General features: G+C 38.3%; 1 protein-coding gene across 2 annotated transcripts in view; it reads right to left on the minus strand.

The window, feature by feature from the left end:
• LOC124723136 (transcription initiation factor TFIID subunit 3) overlaps window positions 1-27,095 on the minus strand; it is a 320,450-nt gene that overhangs the window by 214,975 nt on the left and 78,380 nt on the right. For both annotated transcript variants that reach the window (XM_047248325.1, XM_047248324.1), the window contains exon 2: window positions 14,144-14,386. In XM_047248325.1, the coding sequence (XP_047104281.1) occupies window positions 14,144-14,386 (243 nt within the window). The remainder of the gene's footprint in view (window positions 1-14,143; window positions 14,387-27,095) is intronic.

The raw sequence follows: 27,095 nt of genomic DNA on the forward strand, positions 1-27,095 counted from the left end.
ACCAGTACTGCGTGACAAAAGTAAGCATCTAAACCAATGCCCTCTACCCACTTTTTTTCACTGACTCAAATATTGGGCCCAATTCATCCTTCTTTTCAACTGAGTAACACATTTACTTATTAGCAGAATGCCGCAAAATATATGGTATCTCTCATCAACCATGCATCATGTTGCAAACATAAGCAAATGTCACAGGAAAGTTACCTGATTAATTACAAAATGCCAAACATGGTCAACTTCCTCAACTTTTTATGAAGTTCCTCCTGAAGAAACATTCTGTTTGCATTTCTTCATGAAAAGCACACACAATACTATTCAATATTCCACTAAAATAATCACCACAAAGAATCTGATCACAAATACTCTATGCAATCACAGTAAACCCATTTTCCTACAACATGCTGTGTTGAATTTAAAAGGTGCCAAACACAGTCAATCAGTCTTCATCTGCTTATGAAAGAAAATGCAGCTCCCATGGTAACAATATTAAACTCAAATTTCATTACCACACAGAAAGGGTGTCAAATTAATATGGAAGAAGTTCATTACTACAAATAAATTAAAATTAATATTACTAATGCTAGGTCACATCTTTCCTCAGTGATGGACATACAATAGTCGACTTGTAGACTTATATATCTGGAAATCAGTAAGAGTGGCACATGTTGCATTTGTGTGTATTTATAAGATTCTTTAAAGAAATTGTTATATGTATTAAGATAACAAATACATCATAAACTGCTTGAACATATAACGGAAGCTAACACATAGTCTCTAAGCACGTTTCAACACATAGGAATACGAACAGAAAAGCAAAAGGAAGTATTCTGAAGGCAACGTACAATCTATTATTTAAGAGCAACTTTGTCTCTTAAGAGTAAACCTAGCAATCTAACAATGAGGTGGCACCATGTATATTATAAGGGCCCCAGTTTGATTCCTGAGACACAATGTTTTAAAGAAGTTTTCACGTGTTTGTTTTAAGTGAAGTACAGTGCAAATATCTTATATTACTTAATTACTTACTCAGTTCTTCGCTTGTTCCATTGACCATAATTGCGATCACTCACTGTGAAGTGGAATTTGACAGTTAGTTTACAAATCTGGGATATGGACTGCATGCGCAAGTATAGGCATAGCTGGCAGAGTAACAAAGTTTAACATGATAATTACAGTTCCATATAAACATAATGTGATATAAAATCGGAAATGTTTCAAATGTTTTTTACTTGAGTGACAAGTAAAAAAAAAAAATCACACTACTAAGGATATTACCAAACTTTAAAGAACATTCATCAGATTCCAAGACTGTAGTTCTCTCTCTCTCTCTCTCTCTCTCTCTCTCTCTCTCTCTCTCTCTCTCTCTCTCTCTCTCTTTTTTATTTGAAGTCTGATGTTGGTATAAATGAGGAACCTGAACAGACGTGCATCAGTTATTGTTCAATTTAGAAGTCTCTGGCTGTATACAGGGTGTTTCAAAATGAATATAGGGGTTTTAAGGCTTTGTAGCATTTATTACATTCAACTTATGGTTGTAAGTAATGCAGCAAATGAAAGAGCAACTCAGTTTTTCTTGTAAGTGTTCAATGTGAGCACCATTTGGCATACATCACGTTCATAAGAGAGTTCTTTCCAAACCTTGATCAGTGTGTGTGAAGTAATAGTTGCAACAATGCTGTTTATATAGTCTGATATATTAGCTGGTAATGGAGGCACATACACATAATTCTTTATGATCCCTCAAAGGTAAACAACGCATGGCATTGGGTCATGTGTAAATGTGGAGGTCATGCAAAACAAGCTCTGTCATCTGGCCCCTTGCAGCCAATCCAATGGTCTGGTACGTCACCGTTTAAGCAGTCACATACTAAATTATGCCAGTGAGGTGGCACACCATCTTGCTACCAAATAAAGTTCTGTGGTTCAGTTTCTTCCATTTGAGGAAAGAACCATAGTTCTAGCTTATCAAGATAAGAAACATCAGTTACAGTTGCTGCGCCAAAAAAAAAAAAAAAAAAAAAAAAAGGAATGGTCCACTGACTTTCCACCAGGATATGGCACAAAAAACATTCAATTTAGGGGCTCTTGTTGCCACTGTACCACCTCATGGAGATTTGCTGACCACCACACATTACACATTTACTTCAGTGAAATGATCCCGGAAATCTTCATCAGCAGCGACATTTTGTTTCCAAAGTTGGCATGTAACCATTGTTTGTAGGCTCTAAAGCTTGTAACAATTGCAAATGATGAGGATATAAGATGAAAATAAACAAAAGCAAAACGAGGATAATGGAATGTAGTCAAATAAAAACAGCTGATGTTGAGAATATTAGATTAGGAAATGAGACACGTAAAGTAGTAAATGAGTTTTGCTATTTCTGAAGCAAAATAACTGGTGAAGGTTGAAGTAGACAGGATATAAAATGTAGACTGGCACTAGCAGGGAAAACCTTTCTGAAGAAGAGAAATTTGTTAACATGGAGTATAGAGTTAAGCGTCAAGAAGTCCTTGAAAGTGTTTGTGTGGAGTGTAGCCATGTATGGAAGTGAAACATGGACAATAAACAGTTTACACGAGAAGAGAATAGAAGCTTTTGAAATGTGGTGCTACAGAAAAATGCTGAAAATTAGATGGGTACATCATGTTACTAATGAGGAGATACTGAATAGAATTGGGGAGAAGTGAAATTTGTGGCACAACCTGACTATAAACAAGGGATTGGTTGGTAGAACAGATCATAAGGCATCAAAGGATCACCAATTTAGTACTGGAGGGAAGTGTGGGGGGTAAAAATCATAGAGGGAGACCAAGAGATGAATACAGTATGCAGATTCAGACGGATGTAGGTTGCAGTAGTTACTCGAAGATAAAGAGGCTTGCACAGAATAAAGTAGCATGGAGAGCTGCATCATACCCATCTTTGGATTCAGGACCACCACCACCAACAACAACAACAATAACAATGTAGCTGTATGCACCTCCTTAAAAGTTTCCCACACAGACATCACCGGAAATGGTAATACAAGCCTAAGCCTTCCGAACTAATTTCTTGGGACTATGCTTGAAAGACTGTCACTTGTTCAACATGTTCTTCAGTCACTTTTGGTCATTACAGACTCTTTCCTTTGCACACAGGTATACAAAAAAAATTGAGTTACTCTTTCATTTGACATATTATTTATAACTGTGTAATAAATTCTACAAAGCCTTACAACCCATATATACATTTTGACAAACTCTCGATTTCAGGAATACACGCTCACACATGGAATATGACTTCTTGCAGGGCACATCACTGGCAACACCTAGAAGGTTTGAGAATGAAGCAATTGGGGACAGAATTTGCATGTAGACTACACATATCTTACTGTCAAAACTACGTACTAACCTATAGTACTTTCTTAGTACTTTATATAATATAAAATATTAAGTGTAAATTTAAATAACTTAAGTTTCACAATGTTACTGATTTTATTTATTTATTTTACATATATATTTTCAGTATCATCCCAAACAAACAGGGATGATTCAAAATAACTGAGATGTAAGAATGATGCACTTTCAGTCTGCCAGTTTATACTACACAGTTGCAGACCACCACAAATACTATAACATTACAGTAACAACTGATGGTTTCCTTCCACCTATAGCCAGAACTTACAAATGACATTGACCTAATGAAAGTTTATTTACTAATCTGTTAATCCAGTATGAAAGTATTTGACACTTTTGGTAGAAACCTAACCAAAAAATGGCTTTGCATTCTTTACATAATCAAAGTTATCAGATACTGGAAAGTTCCCTGTACCTACTAGGATAATAGCTACAAACCTAAAATTACACAACTGGTTAATCAACAACTTACATAATTAAGCTAGCCTGTATTTTTAGTGCAATATAAAAGTTCAAAAATTTCATTAAAGCTTCACAAATGTCAATAATAGTAAACAGATATTGAAAACTGGTGCAACTCAGTACATTATAAACATGATCACAAATAATATGTGAAGTTTTATTTCATCTATAACACCACCACCATTTGTCCTTTTATGGTTTACAATAAAAAAAAGGCTTTGGTTTAACATCATGTCAATAACAAGGTAATTGGAGACAGGATATTTGTTGGGATATGGCATAGATTGATGGGAGGGATTAGCCACGTCCTTTCAAAAGAAATTACCCTAGCACTCACATTAGTCGGTTTAGCGAAACTAACAGAAAACTCAAACACTAACAACTGTGCGAACATGCTCTATTTATGTTTAATAGTCCCTCACTGAAATGTGTATTAGTAAAAATAAACGTTAGACAAAAAAGTTACGAAATTCTTTGCACCTCAAAATTCATGCTTTCATTTGTTTAGTCGTAAGTAGTATAAAGCTGCAAAACATGCTTCTAAATAAGGTCTGTTTTTAAACTACCATTCCTCAACACATGATTAGGTGACAGGAAGTAACTGCCAGTTCACCGTAATTTAGACATGAGACATGTAACTTGACAATATTGTGTTTATAGTATATTTACATGGTCATAATTCACAGTCAGCTCTGTGATTTCTCTGGGCCAGACAAAAGTGCTTAAACATAGGCCGGCAGTTCTATCAGTTCTTCTAATGTAAGAATTTTAACAACTAAGAGTGAAATATTTAATTAATCAAGTTGAAGTGAATGGGATATTACATAAGAACTAGTGTTTCGTTTTCAGATTTGTCAATTAACATTTCATTTATTAAAGTAATGTTTGACATTATGCATGGAGCTTGGCTGGAAAAAATAAAACCTTGTCAGCAGGAACTAAAATTATCACCTGGCAATCTATAACTCCTACAATAATCTGAAATGAAAGTGAAAGATTCATTCTGGAAACAATCCTCAGGCCGTCGTTAAGTCACGTGTGGTCCTTCTTGTCAGGAGTGACAGTACAGAAATGAATGCAGGAGAACTTCTTTGAAGTTTTTGAAATAGAAAAGATATACTGGCAAAAATTAAGCTGTGACAACATATCAGTGATCATGCCTGGGTAGCTCAGTTGATAAAGACCACTGCCATCAAAAGGCAAGGTCCCGAGTTCAAGTCTTGGTCTGACAAATTGTTTTAATCGGCCAGAAGGTTCCATCCTGTTTCTCTGTGGCACTTGAAGAACAGACTGAGCACATGCCAGCACAATTGAAACTGGTTTTCCTACTTGAACAATGAATCAAAACTACAAGCAATGCAATGATAGAGAAAGGAAAGAAGCACTATATTTTATGCAGTTAGTAAATACACTACCTAACAAAAAAAGTGAAGCACCCAAGAGGAGGGGGAGGGGGCAGGGGAAATGAAATGAAGTTTCACATTTTGAGGGAGTGCATAATATTGTTTCAGTGGTTACAATATCCAGCCATACTGACAAAGAACTTTGTAGTATGAGTCCACTTGTCAATATGATGCTACACCACCTCATGGATGCATGTACAAATCTGTTTGGGAAGGGTGTCGTAAAGCTGTTGTTATCCTCTCCTGAGGCAAACTTGTCTGCAACAGTATTAACTGATTCTATCATGGGTACTGACACTGGGACAAAGTTCATTTCTGAGCTGGTTCCATATGTTATATCAGTAACAGATCTGGGGATCTTGTTGGCCATAGAAGTACAACATCACAAAGACATTTCATTCAGGCACGTTCCCATGTGTGGACAAGCATTATCCTGTTGAAATATGGTACCCCTATACTGTTGCATGAGAGATATCACAAGAGAATGTCTGTGACGTACCACTGTGCTGTCTAGTTCCCTCAATCTATGTACCAGCCATGACCTGAACTCATACCACACGGCTCCCGATGCCATAATACTAAAAGTAACACTCCTGTGCCTCTCCAAAACACTGGAAGAATGGGACCTCTCCCTAGGTTGCCAACATACCCGCCACCAATGGTCATCTGAGGTAGTGCAGGGCCACTCATCTGGGGTAGTGCAGGACCACAACTTATTGCTGAACACAATGTAATTCAATTCGTCAGCAGTCCACATTTCCAGGTCACAGCACCATTCCAAACACAATGGTTTGTGTTGTGGCATTAACGGCAGCCTACGCTTTGGATGGTAATTCCCTATTTTGGCTTTGCTAGTCACCGAGCAATGGTATGGGATGACACAGAATGCTGCAGGGAGTCTGTTACTTATTAACTGACAGCAGGTACAGATGTGAAGGGGTTACAAGGTATTTATTGCATGATACGGTGATCCTCCCTTGTGGCGATGAAACATGGTCAACTGTCACCTTCAAGACGAGTATGCTTGCCATCATGTTCCCATGCAGTCCAACATCAGGCTGCCATCACATCCAAATGTTTTACAAACCTGAACACTGCAAAATTCAATTAGGCAGATAAATGGAAACCTGCAATGAGGCCACTTGCAAACTCTCTAATGTGCTGGTAAAACTGTTTCACCCCAGTACACAGAATCTCCGTATCCTTCAAGTTCAGGCACCTCATATACTCCAACAGACCCGGTAACAACATTAAACACAAACAATGCTATTGGACTCTGGTGGCGGTTCCACTTGTCAAAATGAATCACAACTCTAATAATTTACATACGTGCCATAAGGTGTGTGTGTGTGTGTGTGTGTGTGTGTGTGTGTGTGTGTGTGTGTGTGTGTGTGGGTGGGGGGGGGGGGGGGGGCGGGGGACGTATGTGTGCATTTGTGAGTGGGTGAGCTCAGGCCTGTGTGTATGAGTGGGTTGAAGGTTTCTGTGTTGGTTCACTACAACTTTCAACTCTGCCTAAGCATGCTTAAGTAGGTTCATGTCATCAAACACTGAACATTACTCCATTCTGTTGATTACTGCCTCCTGTACAGGGAGGGCACAGTGTGCTAGTGCATCATCATCGGGAGAAACATGCCTATCACTAAAATGTTAACTGTAGGGCTAGACAATAGGTTGAAGAATCCTATCCTGACACTAAATAGATTTCAAATTAATCTAAATACCAATAAGACACACCTGCAATTGGTACAGGATACGAAACCAATACATGGCTAACCCACCTCCATGCTGAATCCTTGGGACAGCATGCACGAGACATACACCAACACCTGCCTCCATCAAACGCTTCTACAAATATCAGGTGCCAAACAAATCTTGCGTCTCGCCAGAGAAAAGAACCCAACAACACTGACCCAGTTTCCATTCTAGCCACTCCCTTTCCCACCTCTTTCACACAGCATATACTTGGGGATTTGTTTTGTTGTTCACAGTGAACATCTGGATACCAAACTGACTGTGTGGAGATACTGTTGTATACTGACTGGATCTACACAACCCTTCCAGTTGTCTATGAAGGCGGCACATATTTTATTGTTTTCTCCTTGGGTTACTTATGCAGCATAATATGTTGTAACCAGCTGGTACTGTTAACTACAGATCAATAGAAAGCACATCATTAACATTTTGTGTGTCACAACAGTGGCTGAACATTCAAATGATGTCATTGTGGTGTTCACCAATTCGGTGGCCGGTTTCCTGTGTTAACAACCCTTCTTGGTAGAAAGTAACTATCTTCACACAGTCCAAACTTGAAATTATCCTTAGAGTTATGTTGACAGACAGAACCGTGCACACAAGCCACATTGTCTTGTTCACAACTGGAGACACACCACAGTCTACTGAACAACACTGAGAATTCAGACTTACTTTTACCTCCAATAAACAAGTGGATGTACATACTGATTTCCCGGAGTGAAAAGAGTGCTGAGAAAGAGGTCAAACATACACAAACTATGCAAGCCATGAGGGTGCCGAAAAGATTTTTGGAGCAGCTTATAACTCATATAGTTGTATTACTGTTATAACCACTCATGAAAGATCACACACCATCACAGGTACTATAGATTTATCACAACAGTCACAAATTGTGAACAGTGGGGTTCATTACAATCTAGGTCTCTTACTGGCATGAAGGATGAATTCCATACATGAAACATATACAAGTAGTTCACAAACATGGTTGTTAATGATGTATGATGATGACGACTGGTCAATTTTTACAAAGTCTAGTTCATTACACAGTGCAATCGAGCCACGGTCACAAATGATGATGATGATGATGATGATGATGATGACGACGACGACAACACAAACACCCAGTTCCCAGGCAAATCCCCAACCTGGCAGGGAATCGAACCTAGGACCCCGTGATCCAAAGGCAGCAACACTAGCCAGTAGACCACGAGCTGTGGAATGTTAATATTGTATGAAAAGAGATTTCCTTTCTCAGTTCCTATGAATTGTTAATTTTTACAAGTAACACAAGAAAGAATATAAATTTCCACTCTACCCTGGCTCCATCTGTGAATGTTATAGGAAGAAACCTCAATGAATGTTACAAATACAAATACCCTTGACATGAAGCTTATAAATATTAGTACAGTGCATAATTACACTAGTGTCTAAAAGTATATTTCCAAGATTGAATGTCAGAAGAGTTACGTAGCAAGGTAAAATTAAATCACAATATAATATGGTATACAACAGTGTGCAAAATATTTACTAAGAAATGTTTTGAAACAGAAGATACACATTTTTAAAATGTAGAAAAACTAAATAACCTCTTCCACAATATCAAAATGGTTTAGGGGGGATATGGTCACACCCTGTTTCCACAAAAGCTTGGCAACAAATCACTATGCTCTCATTGTGGTTGTTCAAGAACTCTTAACAGTCAATTTCTGATACAAATCTGAGTCATGGGGCTCTGAAACAGCCCTTCATAGTGTTTTCAACAGGTTGAAATGTCTCCCTAATCCATCCTAGATAATCTCTACAAGAGTAAGATGTGGTGATCGCATCACTGGCCAATTTGTGTGTTCGATAACTTCACCTGAAGGGTATTACATCCATTCGAGCAGATCAATGCTAAAAGGTATTATCACCCATGAAGAAGTCTTGATCAACTGAAAATCTACGATGTCGTGCATATGATTGCAATAGCTTAGGGTGTTAGGAGTATTACTACTACCACCAATGAAGGTGAGCAGCTCCACATGTCCATTAAACAAGATGCATCCACACAGCAGGGCTCCACCACTTCCAAAATAGTTTCTTTGGATGACATTCCGTCATTACACCTGCTACCTCTTTTCTTCCAAACAAACATGAGAAGATAATTATTTTATAAACTAAGAAAGGATTGACCTGTAAAGAACAAAACCCTCTAGTCTTGATGATGCTATTTCCACACTGAATGGATTCTATTCTGCAGTGCTCTGGATGGAATACATTCTGTTGGATTTCTGGGATACAAAGCAATTGCACTGAAAATCTGATAAATAGTTTGTTGGGGAACTGCAAACCTGAGTCAGCTGTAGACTCTTGCAGACACTGTTCACATCTTTGTGACATTACACTACAAATTAAATAAGAGATTACACTCTGCTTACAATGAAAGTGTAACAGTGACAAATATATTAGGGGTCAGACTCACCTTTCCTAAGCAGACTGGTAAAATCCTCATGGTCATTTACTGTGATTGCTTAATTTTCCTCTTTCTGATTATGTTCAATGTTTAAGACACTAGTGTAATTGTACATATACAGCAATGATCATACCAGAAGCTTTGGAAGACTTCGTAGAACATCATATTCATATAACATCAGTGAAAGTGGCTGATATACAGTAGAAAGTGTGATCTATGAGGGTGTCACATTTATAGGACACAAGTAGCTTTATGTGCTCCGAGAAGTGGCCATGCAGGCTGAGAATCATAGAAATCAATTCAGATGACAACATACACTGACAGAAGACCGCTGTATCTCCAACATCTATACCTGTCTCTAAGTCATCATTCTACAGGTGGTTGTGTGAAAAACTTGAGGTGTATGGATATTTCACCATGAGGCACTGCACCTGAGAGAAGACAGAGGTGCTGGAGCATTTATACATGGTTCTCACAATCTCACTGAAGTTTGTTCTCAAAAATATATACGACTGAAACATATTCACTAATACAAAACTAGAACAAAAAATGATCGGCACTATCCACAGTGAATCTAACATCGGTACAAGTGTGAATAACTTCTGGTGAATTGACACATCCTTAATTATAATCTTTATCATGATATGATCTATGAGGCAGCTAACAACCCAAGAAGGACTATTAATGTACAAACAGCACAGCCATAGTCTGAAAGAGGTTTAACAAAGAGAATCTGAAGTTGTGATGTACAGTTTGGGTTTCAATATTATATCTTTCCCAACAAACAATTAAGGATGATAGGCTATGTCATGTGGACTCTTTTCATGCCAATTTCTCATCCAACATGGAGCCAAAGAAACATTAAAACTGAGAACAGTGTCCACCTCTCACACATGAAGATTATAATTTTTTAAAAGTGGAACATGGTTAAAGCTGACACAGGTGGTTCTTGAAGATGAAAACTCATACCACTTTTTCCATTACTTTCTCTGAAAAAATATTCACTGTCCAAGTAGAAGAATGTAAAGAAACTGCCCACAAATTGGGAGCACTGAACAAAAATCTTGCTTGCTAAAATTGCCATGGGTTACCAGTTGAGTAACTGTCATCTTGAACAACTTGGACAAGTTTCCTATTTGTGGCCTTGTGAAGAGTGAAATTTGCTGAAGAGCTTGCTATCCCAGAAAACTTAACTACCTATGAGTTACAGTTAACAGCAGCTACAGATAAAATAAATATCCATAATATGTTGAAGAATACTAATCTCCTAAATTAACTGGTTTTAATGAGAGTCATACACTGAGAAACAAAAATATATTGTACTTAGAGAATCACAACAAAGTAGGCCGGCAACAAAAGAAGTTCACTTATGCTGGTACTACCAGAATGTCATCTCTCCAAAATACGCTGCACACCTTTTCAAGAACAAAGCGAACAACACACACACACACACACACACACACACACACACACACACACGTGAGGGTGTGGTTACAAAGGGATCTCATTGTATAATGGGATCCTGCACACTCATTTTAACAAACACAGAATATCATCTGAAATTTCAATGAAAAAAAAACTGACGAGATTTCAGATTTCTAAAATCAGATATCACCATCATTAACTATCTGTTCTGTGGTTTTTCACACAGCTCTTATAAGATCTTATCCTAAGTAACTGTCAAAAGAACTGGGAACAATTGAGGTACTAGAAACCACAAGTATCCAAAGCACAGTACCGAAGTTTTGAAAAAAATATATGTTGGTGAAAATCAAATTTATAGACAAACTCCACACTCAGTCTCAAGGGCCTAACCCATTTTTAAATCAAGTTCACCACTCTGCTTTCCACGAAAAAATAATGAACCCACTTTGTTATAAACATTAATTATATTTAAGATTATATTTATTAATAATGTTAATTAGCAAAATTTCCAGATATAGGCTAGTGACACTATTGTCTTTTGACATTCTAAAGATTGTAAGTAATGTGAAATTACTCAAAAATTACAATAAAGAACAGATACCACATGCACGGCACAAACAATTATAAACTTATTCCAAAACTTCGTGGTCCTCATTATAATCATTTTCATTAAGCACACACTGTGGCTTGTGGTTCAGATAAAACTGCTGATACACTCCTGATTATGGATTAGTACTATTATGTACATGATGTGCTCACTAAATTATATTGTCAACCTTAGGACAACAATTGAGCAGCACAGAGCAACAAAAATTATGCTTTGTGCTTTGGGCAATTATGGAAAGGTATGCCTGAGAAATCAGTGAGACAGCTTTTAGTCAATGTTCATATATGCAATGTGGACTACAGATACAGATTAGCTGGTTCACCATAAGATCAACAGACATCATCACGAGAATATACACATGCTACAGTATCGAAGTCGATGACAGTGAGCTTTAAGCACTTTTAATTCCCAGTCGCCAAATTCTTTTGTATCCCCAACTACTGTCCTTTAAATGGTGTTCCATTATAGAAGTATCATGTTGCAACATCTAATTTCATTTTCAGTTGATGTTATTTGACGCATAAATAGTCATATCATAATTTTAACATGGGCCATAGCAGTATCATCAAATATTTCATTGGTTCATTGCACGGTATTTTCTGCAGATGACTGGCAGTTAAACATTTCTTTCTCCCTTGCATGACACTTCTAAGTTCACAATCCATGATACAATCTTCTTTACTGGTAAAAGTGTTCAAAACGGATGCTTAATTGTACTCAATGTATTTGGTCCACCAAGACTGCAGTTGTTTCACTTCCTCAGGCAAAAATATTTCCAACTTCCCGAAACAATCTTTTCCAGCATCAATAACACCCATATTCAATGACATTTCTTCCCTTAATAGCATTTTTTGAGGTTGCTATGATAAGAAAGTCACATGGTGACAAATCTGGAGAACTGGGAAGGATAGAAACACTTTTGAAGCACAGCTAATGTGCTTTCGCCACCACAATGGTCAATGTGGGAGTAAGAACATTGTCCTGCTGTAACAGCAATATTTTTTTGTGCAGATATTGGTCCCTTCTGGTTAACTCACTACAAATATGGTCTAATAATGTTGCATAATAAGAACTAGCCACTGTTTTAACCAGCATTGTCAATACACCTTCACATTACAGATGTGGTGACGCATTCCTTGATGTTATGAAGAGCCAACACATCTCTACATCCTCCAATTTGACCCATTGAATATCTACAGTAGCAGTTTTCTTTCATTTATAACTCTGTATTTTGATTCAAACCAGTTAAGTGGCAATATAGCGTAATTCAATAATTAAATTCTTGTGACAAGCACTTGCAAATTTGGAATGCTGATTACAAAGCCACTATTCAAGACTGGCCCAGTCACAGCTCCCCCACCCCATCTTTCATTTGCCATATAATCAATAAACAAATGTGTCTAGGATAGCAGGGCTGTCTCTCATAAACTGTATACCACATAAACAGATGAGACCACAGCCCCAAAGCAGACAGAGTGGATTAACATGTCCAAGCAGTAGAAAAGCTCAGAACAATTCTGTGTTTCTGCATTGAAGGTCTTGCAGTCAAAAGAGCACAGAAATGGGTATAAGGAGAACAATCTTAGTTTTAGAGGGAACTAGTTAAAACAACTAGCAATTTGGGTTAGTCATCACACATTATGGAAGAAAGATAAGCTTCTAACTCACTATACCACGCAACGGAAGTGCATGTACAATATGACACTATAATATGTTGGTGTTGATACGCTGTATACCCTGTCTTGAAGACAGAACAGTTTTCCATCTGCAAGAGAGACTTTTCTCAAATGTCTTTACTTCCCACTCCAACTAAAAATGCATTTTCCTATAAGTTACTTTCCTATAAATTCTGTTTAGACCAGTTTTTTTCAGTCTGGGAGACTGTCTTCTGCATGCAATAATGGTGTACTAGAGAAACCATGAGGAAAACCTAAATCTTGATGACTGGGCATCCTTCTAGATATGACTGTAATGTGTTACCCACTGTAATTACTCAGTCGGTTGAAATGTGAGGGAAAAAGAGGACTGGAGAAGAAGGGAGGGAGGGAGGTAGTCAAAGGGAAAAAATCAATCTGACCAGTCAGACACACATACTTCAGTAATGTCAATAACGCAATTTGTGGTGTAGTTCCACTAGTACCATGTCCAAGGGATACTTTGAATGTTTAGTGCATAAAAATATACATTTTGTTTCTGCTTCCTAGCTAATGACAGTAAATCAATAAAAATGAAATTGGATTTTTCTTTCAATATTGCAACCTGTATCTTCACATAAATTCAGCTTCATGCTCAAGTAATATGCACACAGTGCATTTCATGAGTTATCAATATAGGGTCTGGCTACTGATTAAAGCAGAAAGTGAGTCTAGGCAAATCATTCTGAAGGTGTACTTTAAAATTGTTTCTCTCTTGGCGCAGCAGTCAAATACACAGCTTCATAGGATTATTACTGTGTTCAACTATTCCCTTAACTTCAACTGAGAAGACCAGAAGACATCTCAAATTTGGCAAAACAAATCTATACACTCAATACATCACACTGGACTTACAATGCTTGCAAATGGACTTTGTTTCTCAGTGTTAAATTATGAGAATTATGTGCAGCCTCAGGCTCTTATAGCTGAGATATGAATGAATTCTCACCTTCCATTTCAGGATACATAGGAGGTAAGTGCTCATGCACATGAACTGGTCGTGTAACAACTTCCCTGCTCCCTGGTTTCAAAAAATTCAGATGAGAGTCTCGAGGAACAGGAAACTTTGGAATTTCACCATGACATGGTACAGATTCCACGTTTTTAATATAATCCTCCATATCCTGCAAATTTATTCCCATTTCTCGAAACGCAAGACCTAGGTCATCGAGATTAGGTTGTGTGTGTCCAACTGAAAATAAAACAACATAATAAACAAATATATTTATAAGAAATCTGTGACCTATAGTAAGAGCTAGTCAAAAAAATTTTAAGTGGCACAAAACAAAACATAAAGGAACTTAAATGGCAAAGCAATAGCTAGCAGTTCCTGACATACTGACAGAGATGGTGATACATAAGGGGGAAAAAATAAGTAAATAAAACTACAAGGGATTCGGTTGGTCTGGAAACAACAGAGGAAAAAATCCTAACTGCTCATACTTCAGAGAGAAAGAGCAAGAAAATTGTAAAAATTTAGATAAATGTTTGAAATCTCTCATTTACTTGAATTATAAGGTGTGTTTTGCAACATCCTATGCCTAACACGAAACACATACCTATGGCACAATACAAAACTATCAACATATTTCTAGCCAACATACAAGTTCTTATATTCGAGCTTTGGACTCATTATTTCCTGAGAAACACAATAAAAAAAGTACTGAAAATGTTAGGACAGAGAGAGGTTCACAAAAGTATAGTAAGCTACAAATTAAATAGTTAACTGATGTGATTTCTAATTGTGACAAAGTCAAGCAGGAGGAATGTGACCACATTGCAATTCAATAGGAGTAACGCACAAATCCCGTGCTGGTCACTAAATAAGGAGCCATCAGCTGCTAAACCAATGACTTGACGTGTTTCGGGTGGAACCAATCCTCAGATTATTACAAACATCTTTATGATGAGATGTATAAAGATGGTATGCAACAGTCTGTAATGACACCTTTGTTTGTTATGTACTGTCTTTATATATCTGATCACCAAGATGTTTACGACAATCTGAGGATAGGTTGTACCAGAAAAGCATCATATAAAGTCATTGGTTTATCAGCTTGTGGCATTTTACTAAGTGATCAATACAGCAATTGTGCAGTACTCCTATTGATTTAATGATATGAGAATCTTCATGGGGCTATTACAAGAGGTAGCAGTCTAATATGCATTAGCATTACATACACAGGGTTTTTTTCAACACTGCTGAAGAAAATGGTTCTTTCATTACATTTTTTTAAATTCCAAATTGTCATTAACAATAAAATCACATCAACAGTTAACTGTGTGTTAGAAAAAATATCAATAAGCTGTTATTTTTTCTGCAAGGACTATTTCTACATGTTGTATGGTGCTATTCTGAACCTAGTTTTTCTTCAGTTCTCCACTAAAAGTTCAACTATTTTAGCGTCTGATTATTTTTTGTGGAATTTATCCAAAGAGAAGTAGAAAAATGTGAATAAAATGCTCATAAATGAAACTCTTCAGGTTTATGACTTATATTAGTATTACATTTTAATGCAAATTTCTAAACTTCTTTTGTTCAGTGTATTTTGGTTAACAGATAAAATAACAGGTTCAAAGTGAGAGTAGGATATTGAATTACTGGTGTCATTAAAACAACAAAAAACTAAAATTTGAGAGTGTACTTGCAAATATTTAACAACAGGTCCAATAAAAGGCTCTTCTTCAGAAGCTGCTTTGCATGTATATACATTTACATCTCCTAACTGAAAGTAAATTATATGGGTAACGATTAGCACCAGCAATTCTTTAAAAAGATTGTTGTAATTTCAAAAATAAAACAAACACACATGTGATTACGGAAACAACTAATCACATAATCACATGTGATACATCACAATTTGTTTCATTTTAACAATTACAAGCAAAAACAAAGTGACATTTTTTTGAAAAAACTTGTTAAACTGGTAATGACAGCAATAGTTGTCCTACTGATGTAAGTTTTGCAAGTACTTCACACTTAGTCTTAGTGATGTGTTTTAGATCACAAGACGTAACAAAATTTTGGTCATTAGCTTTGCAGTGTGACATTTTCTATTAGATGCTCTTTGTAATTCACAATGTCACTACCTTGATCTCCAACAAATCTAGGCTACTACATTCAAGTCCATCAAATTATCAGATCCAGATGATTTGAATATAACAACTGAGAGCAAGACAGTACAATCACTGCTGGGTCATTCCAGGCCAAGTGACTTAGAGGTTCCCACACGACCACCACAGATTTTGATGAAATTTTGTCTGAATAATCACACATGTTCCCAGTGAACACTGGTAAAGTTTCACGATCATACTTCCACAGATATAGCCATTTGTTTGGTCCCACAGTGCAGTTACCGACAGTGCACATGTGAGTTTTTGGCAACTTTGAGACATAATATAACTGGTAATATTTTATTGAAATAAACAATACTATGTCACCTTGTACAAATTTCTGTGCTTTCTGAAGCGAAATAATAAAGATTTCCTGGGTAATTTGCTCATGGATAATTTGAAGCAAAGTTGGCCGAAAAAAAAGAGGCTTGAAAAAATGAGGAGTTTAGCTTTTTATATCTCCCAAAATAACTGCAGGGTAAACCAAAAACTTTGAACATAACAACTTACCAATATCAGGTCTTAGAAAATAAAATTTACTCTCTTAAATCTTTCTAATAGTTTTGAAATTGAGGGCAAAGTTGACAATTTTTCTAAAACTGTCAAAAATGTCAATTTTTGGCCCACTTGAAAAAAAGTCTTCTGTAAACTTTTTTAAACCGTCTCCATTAGAAAGACTATGTTCTAAATCACCTAAAAATTATACGTGGTTTTGAAATGCATGCATAAAAGGCCCTAAAAAACAACAAAGAAATAGTGGTGTACTGAAAATTGGCCCATATTCTGCTGGTACTCAAATTTGATGTCTTTTATTATGTTCCACAATTGTTTAGTACTCTCTCAGTAACACAGTAGCTTGACGACCAGGAAACGAGACAAAGTCCAAATAACTACAAAAACTTCATTGAACTGGTTGTAAATGTAACAATTTAACTGTGAATTACCAAGGCCATGGATATCATGGTAGTAAAATTGTTGCTGTTAATTGTTGCATAACAGCTGCACCACACATTGTATAAATAGCCTTGGGTTTTACACACTGTCACATCGTGAAAATTGGTGAAGTTCTGAGCAGTCCTCCTGACATGTTTTTGGATTGGATTCATGTTATACAGAATTATTATTATGTCTTTTTATTGTGCAACATTACTAACGTTCTAGTTTGATTCTGATTTAAAGTATAGTGTACGTTGTGGTAACATAATTCATGGTTAATGTGGAACATTACGGTACACACAAAAAAATTGTATACATGTGTTGGTACTGTCCATGAAGGTTTAACCACTGCTGGTTCCTTTTAAAGTGAGAAAACCAGCATCCCCATCGCCAAGGGGACACACCTGATAGCAGCCACAGGTGGGTTTCTTTACCACAGGTTCCCTAGCCTGATAAGGGTTTCTTTACACAGTATCCCAAGCTGATGACACATTATTATAAGTAAATTGAAGGTGGGGGGGGGGGGGGGGAATGGGGAAGGGGGGAGAAAGGAAAGGGACGGAGGGAAAGGGATTAATGATGTCAGCTTCATCAACATATTACACGAACTCAACGGCTACAAGTGAAAATATGTATTACGCTGGGATTCGAACCCAGGATATCCTGATTACTAGGTAGGGGCATTAACCACTGCACCATCTGGGACACAGTGTTATCACAATTGCACGGACTATCTCGACACGTATCATGGCCAACCCACACGCCCACTGAGCACCACCTATCCGCAGTCTCTAAAAAAAATGGTTCAAATGGCTCTGAGCACTATGGGACTTAACTTCTGAGGTCATCAGTCCCCTAGAACTTAGAACTACTTACAGCTAACTAACCTAAGGACATCACACACATCCATGCCCAAGGCAGGATTACAACCTGCGACCGTAGCGGTCATGCAGTTCCAGACTGTAGCGCCTAGAACTGCTCGGCCACCCCGGCCGGCCCCGCAGTCTCTGTCCATTTCCTCCATGCTTGTTACTCCGAGATTCCCGTAGGAGGTTGGATGTACTTGTGCATCCGCACTGAAGAAGATGAATTAATTGCCCATTGAGGCGAATAAATTAAATGAATGCATCGGTCTTTTGGACAGACCCAATGCATTCATGTAATTTCTGTAAGTGTTAGAGGCCATAACTAGAAGGGGTCTCTTTTAGGCTCCTAAGCTTAAGTTTGCTTCCAGCTAACCAATTTTTCTTTTTTCCCCCTCCAGGTTTCATTAATTTGTTGTAGAACGTCATAAGGAAAACTACATTGCTGCCCAGATGATGTCACTGATGGGAAGAAATTTTGATAAGATAGAACCCAAAAGTTACACTTTTCAAATCTGATTACCTCCAATTGTTGGAGCCACAAGAAAGAGAGAATTATTCTCTTTATTGGATTCCTCATTCCATTTCATTTTTATAGAAAGCATTTTGTAGAGCTGAATGTTGTAGAAATGTCCAAAAAAAACTATTTGACTGCAGCTTTTCCTGACTCAAACTTCCTGGCAGATTAAAACTGTGTGCCCGACCGAGACTCGAACTCGGGACCTTTGCCTTTCGCGGGCAAGTGCTCTACCAACTGAGCTACCGAAGCACGACTCACGCCCGGTACTCACAGCTTTACTTCTGCCAGTACCTCGTCTCCTACCTTCCAAACTTTACAGAAGCTCTTCTGCGAACCTTGCAGAACTAGCACTCCTGAAAGAAAGGATATTGCGGAGACATGGCTTAGCCACAGCCTGGGGGATGTTTCCAGAATGAGATTTTCACTCCGCAGCGGAGTGTGCGCTGATATGAAACTTCCTGGCAGATTAAAACTGTGTGCCCGACCGAGACTCGAACTCGGGACCTTTGCCTTTCGCGGGCAAGTGCTCTACCAACTGAGCTACCGAAGCACGACTCACGCCCGGTACTCACAGCTTTACTTCTGCCAGTACCTCGTCTCCTACCTTCCAAACTTTACAGAAGCTCTTCTGCGAACCTTGCAGAACTAGCACTCCTGAAAGAAAGGATATTGCGGAGACATGGCTTAGCCACAGCCTGGGGGATGTTTCCAGAATGAGATTTTCACTCTGCAGCGGAGTGTGCGCTGATATGAAACTTCCTGGCAGATTAAAACTGTGTGCCCGACCGAGACTCGAACTCAGGACCTTTGCCTTTCGCGGGCAAGTGCTCTACCAGCTCAGTTTTAATCTGCCAGGAAGTTTCATATCAGCGCACACTCCGCTGCAGAGTGAAAATCTCATTCTGGAAACATCCCCCAGGCTGTGGCTAAGCCATGTCTCCGCAATATCCTTTCTTTCAGGAGTGCTAGTTCTGCAAGGTTCGCAGAAGAGCTTCTGTAAAGTTTGGAAGGTAGGAGACGAGGTACTGGCAGAAGTAAAGCTGTGAGTACCGGGCGTGAGTCGTGCTTCGGTAGCTCAGTTGGTAGAGCACTTGCCCGCGAAAGGCAAAGGTCCCGAGTTCGAGTCTCGGTTGGGCACACAGTTTTAATCTGCCAGGAAGTTTCATATCAGCGCACACTCCGCTGCAGAGTGAAAATCTCATTCTTTCCTGACTCAAGTCTATTTCCTAGTAATCAGGGCATTTGATATTATCTTCCACAGGGAGTACTAAACAACTGTACAACACAATAAAATACGTCAGATTTGAGTACCAGAGGAATATGGGCTCATTTAATGCACCTCTACCTTATTCTTTTGTGAGGTCTTATACAAGTATGCTTGCATTGCAAAACCAAATATGGTTTTAGGGGGTTTAGAACACAGTCTTTCTAAGGGAAATGATTGAAAGAGTTGGCAGAAGACAATTTTGTAAAAGTGGTCCAAAAATAGCCATTTTTGGCATGTTTAGAAAAAAATTGACAACTTTTCCCTCATTTTGTACTCTATTGGAAAGCGATATGACAATGAGCTTTTATTTCTAAGACCATGTATTGGTAAGTTATTACAATTTTCTGAGCGTCTAACTCCCCCCCCTTCCCCCTGACTTTGCTTCAAATTACCCATATGCAAATCGGACAGGAAATCTATTTTTTTTTTTTTTTTTTTTTTTTTTATGAGAGTGCGAAAAGTTGTACAAGATGACCTAGTTTTGTTTCTTCCAAGAAAATATTGCCAAAGATGTTATGTCTCTAAGTTTCCGAAAACTCAGGGGTACACTGTTGATAACTGCACTGCAGGGTCAAACAAACAATTGTATCTCTGCAAGTAGTAAATTGGTGAAAGTAAAACTTTACCAGTGTTCATTGGGGACATGTATGAATGTTCACACAAAATTTCAGAAAAATCTGTGATGGTCATATGGGAACTTTTTCCATAGTTAGACCACTTGCCACTGCTGCTTTTATTGTTAACGCATGTTTAAAACTCTTTATAGCACACAGTTTACTTAATAATCATGATAATATGTAATTAGCAAAGTTATTATTTTTTTCAAACACTTACATTTTGTGTCTATATGAAGAATGTACTCAAATCTTAGTTGGATCCCCACATATAAAAATTACGTTACCAATTTTTAGAATTTATATATGCACAGCTGATGACAATTTTTCTTTGGGTATCCTAAAGTTTGGTTCTATTCAATGTAGACACGAGCTGTGTAAAATTTGGTCTCAGTGGGATAAGGGGGTAGGGGTGCTCCTGGGCCTTCAAACTGGGTAAAAAGGAACCAATAACCTTCACAAAATATTTACCTCTATATCAAAAATGCATACATTGTTTAAAGCAGACAGGACAGTTATTTCAGTCTGCTTATCTAACTGCATTCTCATTTCAGAGATAACTTTGGTCAAGTGACAAATGGGTCAATGACCCCAAGACAGGTAGAGAGAAAGCAGAGGGGACCCTAGCAATTCCTTTTTACAATCCAACCCCGACCACACTTGCTGTCCACGAAATGATTATTCAGGAAAACTTGTGAATGTCAGCAAAGGAGATCAGAAACTGGATATCAAAATTAGGAGTCTTATCAGCAATGGAAGCAACTTACAAAAATATTGACATAGCTCATGTTAATGCTTTGACTGTTGTTGTTGTTGTGGTCTTCAGTCCTGAGACTGGTTTGATGCAGCTCTCCATGCTACTCTATCCTGTGCAAGCTTCTTCATCTCCCAGTATTTACTGCAACCTACATCCTTCTGAATCTGCTTAGTGTATTCATCTCTTGGTCTCCCTCTACGATTTTTACCCTCCACGCTGCCCTCCAATGCTAAATTTGTGATTCCTTGATGCCTCAAAACATGTCCTACCAACCGATCCCTTCTTCTAGTCAAGTTGTGCCACAAAGTTCTCTGCTCCCCAATCCTATTCAATACCTCCTCATTAGTTACGTGATCTACCCACCTTATCTTCAGCATTCTTCTGTAGCACCACATTTCGAAAGCTTCTATTCTCTTCTTGTCCAAACTAGTTATCGTCCATGTTTCACTTCCATACATGGCTACACTCCATACAAATACTTTCAGAAACGACTTCCTGACACTTAAATCTATACTCGATGTTAACAAATTTCTCTTCTTCAGAAACGATTTCCTTGCCATTGCCAGTCTACATTTTATATCCTCTCTACTTCGACCATCATCAGTTATTTTACTCCCTAAATAGCAAAGCTCCTTTACTACTTTAAGTGTCTCATTTCCTAATCTAATTCCCTCAGCATCACCTTATTTAATTTGACTACATTCCATTATCCTCGTTTTGCTTTTGTTGATGTTCATCTTATGTCCTCCTTTCAAGACACTGTTCATTCCGCTCAACAGCTCTTCCAAGTCCTTTGCTGTCTCTGACAGAATTACAATGTCATCGGCGAACCTCAAAGTTTTTACTTCTTCTCCATGAATTTTAATACCTACTCCGAATTTTTCTTTTGTTTCCTTCACTGCTTGCTCAATATACAGATTGAATAACATCGGGGATAGGCTACAACCCTGTCTCACTCCCTTCCCAACCACTGCTTCCCTATCGTGCCCCTCGACTCTTATAACTGCCACCTGGTTTCTGTACAAATTGTAAATAGCCTTTCGCTCCCTGTATTTTACCCCTGCCACCTTCAGAATTTGAAAGAGAGTATTCCAGTTAACATAGTCAAAAGCTTTCTCTAAGTCCACAAATGCTAGAAACGTAGGTTTGCCTTTTCTTAATCTTTCTTCTAAGATGAGTCGTAAGGTTAGTATTGCCTCACGTGTTCCAACATTTCTACGGAATCCAAACTAATCTTCCCCGAGGTCCGCTTCTACCAGTTTTTCCATTCGTCCGTAAAGAATTCGCGTTAGTATTTTGCAGCTGTGACTTATTAAACTGATAGTTCGGTAATTTTCACATCTGTCAACACCTGCTTTCTTTGGGATTGCAATTATTATATTCTTCTTGAAGTCTGAGGGTATTTCGCCTGTCTCATACATCCTGCTTTGACTAAGAAACACAAACACACACACACAAAATTCAAGCTTTCGCAATCCACGGTTGCTTCGTCAGGAAAGAGGGAAGATATATTTTTTCCACGTGGAATGTTTTCCTCAACAGTTTTTGATCGCTCAACAGTTGAAAGGATGCCCCAGGTTTGGCGCATGAAATTGATCACATGTTATTTGTGAAAGAGAGAGAGAGTTCTGGGTGATCAGAAGCAAATACTGTCTATGAAACTCTTGCTGAATGGCTTTTTCAGTCCTATGCTGAAGCCTTAGTGTTTGTCAAAAAAAGCACCAAATATGGACACTTTTAGAGCTAAATTAATGAAACTTTCATAGAAGGCCTCTTAGCCTTCCCAGGAATCAGATGTACAAGATCATCCCCAAATGTGTTTGTTAGGGAAAAGATGAACCATTGAAACACAGGTCCAATTCTATACCAAGAAATCAACGTTCACAGGTAGAGAAACATTTGGATTATGTCAGTGTGTCTCAAATTCTCCAATTTCTTCAATATAGTTTGGGCATAATCTCATGGAGTAAATTTCTGTGCTACAGGGACTGACTATTACACATAAGTGCTATTTATTATTTGAAAATGGTTCTTGCCAGCAGTTGTCCTGAACTGTCAACACAAGACGAAAAAACGATTTTTAATATTTGTATATCCTGTGCCTCTTACAAAAATAAAGGAGCATATTTGAATTTTAGTATTATTTCAAAACTTTAGATGTATCAGACTGTCTCTTGTAATACATCTTAGTGCAGCTTTACAAAAACTGGAAAATCATTAACATTAGCTGCCTCCTGTTATGTCACTTTAGCCATCTTTGATCCGATTCAGCTTCTGAATGGAAACAAAATGAGCAACACAGTGAAACATGAGGCAGGCCAATCTGCTGAAAATATTACAAGGGATCAAGCAGGAATTGGTCAAATTGAAGAAATTATCAACAATGGGATTGAAAAGCTTGTTTCTAGTGAAATAAGACTTCTTTACATTTGACTTGCATGACTAGCTCCGTAAGACAGGTCCTTCACAGCTGCATAAAAAGAGAGACATTGTAAATGCCCTACACTCTGTTACTTAACTGAGAGCAAAAAATTGTGGTAAATTATTTACAAAAAACAAGAAGTAGAAGCAGTATTTGTTTCAGGCATTGTCCGACCATCGCACGTATGGTTCCATCACATTTGACTCACAGGTGCTGTCCATAGCAGTTATATTATCAGTGTATCTAGACGCTATATTCCTAGGGGCTGCAGACAACCCTATATCCCAGGGCTCTCAAATGCCTCAAAGGACATCCTGGAGAAGTATCAAGTATTGTTCGCAGAAGACCCATTCAGCGATGAAACCATCACCTGCGGCACAGTTTTAATGTCAGCCCTCAGCGAGGCACGCGAGAAGAAGTGGATAGCAACCCTAGAAAGAATGGGTATGTCCCACAGTAGCAAAATTGCCTGGAACCTGATTAAGAAACTGGATGGTGATCCAAGGCTAAGCAAGGCCCCGACCAACGTAGCTCCAAACCAGGTGGCCAACTCCAAATGTCAGAAAACTAAAATCACACGCTACTGCCAACGGAAAACACCAACTTCCAGAAACCATTTACCATGAGAGAGTTGAACAATGGCATAAATACCATGAAGAATGGGAAAGCCGCTGGGTTTGATGATATTTGCATGGAACAGATTAAAAACTTCGGCCTTGGGGCCAGGGACTGGATACTTGGACTTTTTAACGTGTGCCGTGAAACCTTTCAAATCCCGAAACTGTGGAGGAAGTCAAAAGTGGTGGTTCTCCTTAAACCCAGGAATGACCCAGAGTCTCCGAAGAGCTATCGACCCATAACCTGTTTAAGCTCTATGAAAGATTGATCCTCAACAGAATAGAGAAGATCATTGACTCGAAGCTAATTCCACACCAAGCAGGTTTTAGACCTGGAAAGTCCTGTACCAGTCAAATTCTGGCACTGACGGAACATATCAAGGATGGGTTTGACAATAAACTAATCACTGGGCTGGCACTAGTCGACCTAAGTTCTGCCTATGATACAGTAGATCACCGGACACTACTTCATAAAACCTACGAGACCCTGAAAGACTACCGCCTAGTCAAGATAATCGAATCCCTGCTCCAAAATAGACAGTTCTTTGTAATGCTTCAGGGGAAAAAATAGTCGATGGCGGAATCAGAAAAATCGGCTCGCCCAAGGGAGCGTGTTGGTGCCAATCCTATTCAATTGATTGGTGACTCCTTGGAGTGTCCTGTGCACCACAACCAGATAATGGATATAATTGGAAGGAGAGACAGCATTGGTCGTGTTTTTTTGTTTTATTAACCGCAAAATCGATTTTCGGTCACTTAGTGACCATCCTCAGTGCTGTAATATACAACTGGTGTCAACAAGCAGTTAATGTGATCGCTCTAAGCTTGTTGACACCAGTGCCTACCAATTTACATTGTATATTACAGCACTGAGGATGGTCACCAAGTGACCGAAAATCGATTTTGCGGCTAATAAAACAAAAAAATATGACCAATGCTGTCTCTCCTTCCAAGTAAATCCTATTCAACATATATAAAAATGACCAACCAACTCCAGACAAAACCAAAACTTTTGTATATGCAGACGACTTGGCAATAACAGTTCGAGGCAACAGGTTTGAAGCCATCAAGGAGAAACTAGAAACCACCCTTTCTACAATGTCAACCCACCACAAAAAGAATTCTCTAAAACCCAAGCCCTCCTAAACTCAAGTGAGTGCATTCTATCTGAACTCTAGGCAGGCAAAGTACAGGCTCAATGTTACCTGGGATGGGACATTACTAGAACACACAGATACTCCCACCTACCTTGGCGTGGTGCTGGACAGAACATTGACATACGAATATCACTGCGAAAAAAAACCAAAAAAGTAGAAGCACGAAATTCCCTAATAAGAAAGCTGTCCAATAGCAAATGGGGTGCCAAACCTACTGTGGTCAGAACTTCAGCCAAAGCTTTGTGCTTCTCAACTGCCGAATACGCCTGCCCGGTATGCTGCAGATCCGCCCACACAAAAAAGGTAGATATTAGCTTGAATGAAACATGCAGGATAGTCCCAGGCTGCATGAAACCAACCCCTCACAGGGCCGCAGGTTTCACAAACCCTGACTCACGTAGGAACGCCCATGAACATACCGAGAAGCTAAAACAAACCTTTGATGCCTGTCACTAAATATCTGGCCTAGAGTGTGGCCCCAGCAGACTCAAATCCAGAACGCCGTTTCCTAAGTTGCGCCTTAGATGAGCCCCCCATCTACTATCCGCTAAGAGAGGACCCACCAAGCAGTGTTTCTGGTGACTGGAAAACCTGGAGAATGCTTTACCGCAACAGAACTGGGGTGGCTCCTGTGAAATCTAATCTGATCAAATGGGGTTTGTTGGATGAAAATGAAGACAAATGCGACTGCGGCACTCGACAGGACATGGAACATCATCTACAATGCCCTGCCTGCCCCCACAGATGCACCCTCGACGATCTATGGCTGGCTAAAGAAGAAGCATTGGACATTGCCCAATACTGGGCAAACAAATTGTAGTTTCCGGACACGAAAAAGTAAAGTAAGTATCAGTGTTAAACAGTACTATTTGTTGAAAGTAATAAAGTTAATGGTTGATCGGCTACTTTTGTAAATTTTTTTATAATAAAAAATTAAATGAAATTTTATGTGGTTTTTCATTTTTTCCAAAATACAGGTGCCTAAGACCCACCTTCCCCTTTTTCTGTGGAGTCCAAATTACAAACAACTTATTTTTTTGTGCAATGGGCCCATGCTGGACAGTTGCTCAAAGAAAAAAAAAATCAAACTTGGAACATAAGATACAGTCTAGTGATCGTCAACACATGTATTTAATAACGGTCCAGATGGAAAATGTTGTCATTTATAAAATACTTAGGACTGTGAATGAGAGTAAAAAGAAAAATGTTCTTCAACAGTTGACTGCATGTTACAAGTTGATTAACCACACAGAACTAAAATAGAAACCATTTCGAAATTATACCTATTTTCTCACACAATTGAGGGGAAAATGTGTACAGTACTTGTTTTCAATGTCAAAATACACATTTAACATAGGCTACTCCTGTTTTACCATAGTATATGAGTAATTATGTAGAATTATAAATAAGACAAAAGAATGTATTGAAAATAATTAATACACACAAATTTATAAATAAGACAAAAATATCAATCAAAAATTCTACAAACTTTTTTTCCCAAACAAGCTGCAAACTTGAAAAATCTTACACTATAGTCCTGAATAGGAAATATGTCTGAAATTTGATCTAAATTGGCTCACTCAATGTCATCCTTACTTTAGAATGTGTAACATCAACCACCAACCACCCACCAC

This window comes from Schistocerca piceifrons, chromosome X (genome assembly GCF_021461385.2).
Source record: "Schistocerca piceifrons isolate TAMUIC-IGC-003096 chromosome X, iqSchPice1.1, whole genome shotgun sequence".
In the NCBI taxonomy this organism is placed as follows: domain Eukaryota; kingdom Metazoa; phylum Arthropoda; class Insecta; order Orthoptera; family Acrididae; genus Schistocerca; species Schistocerca piceifrons.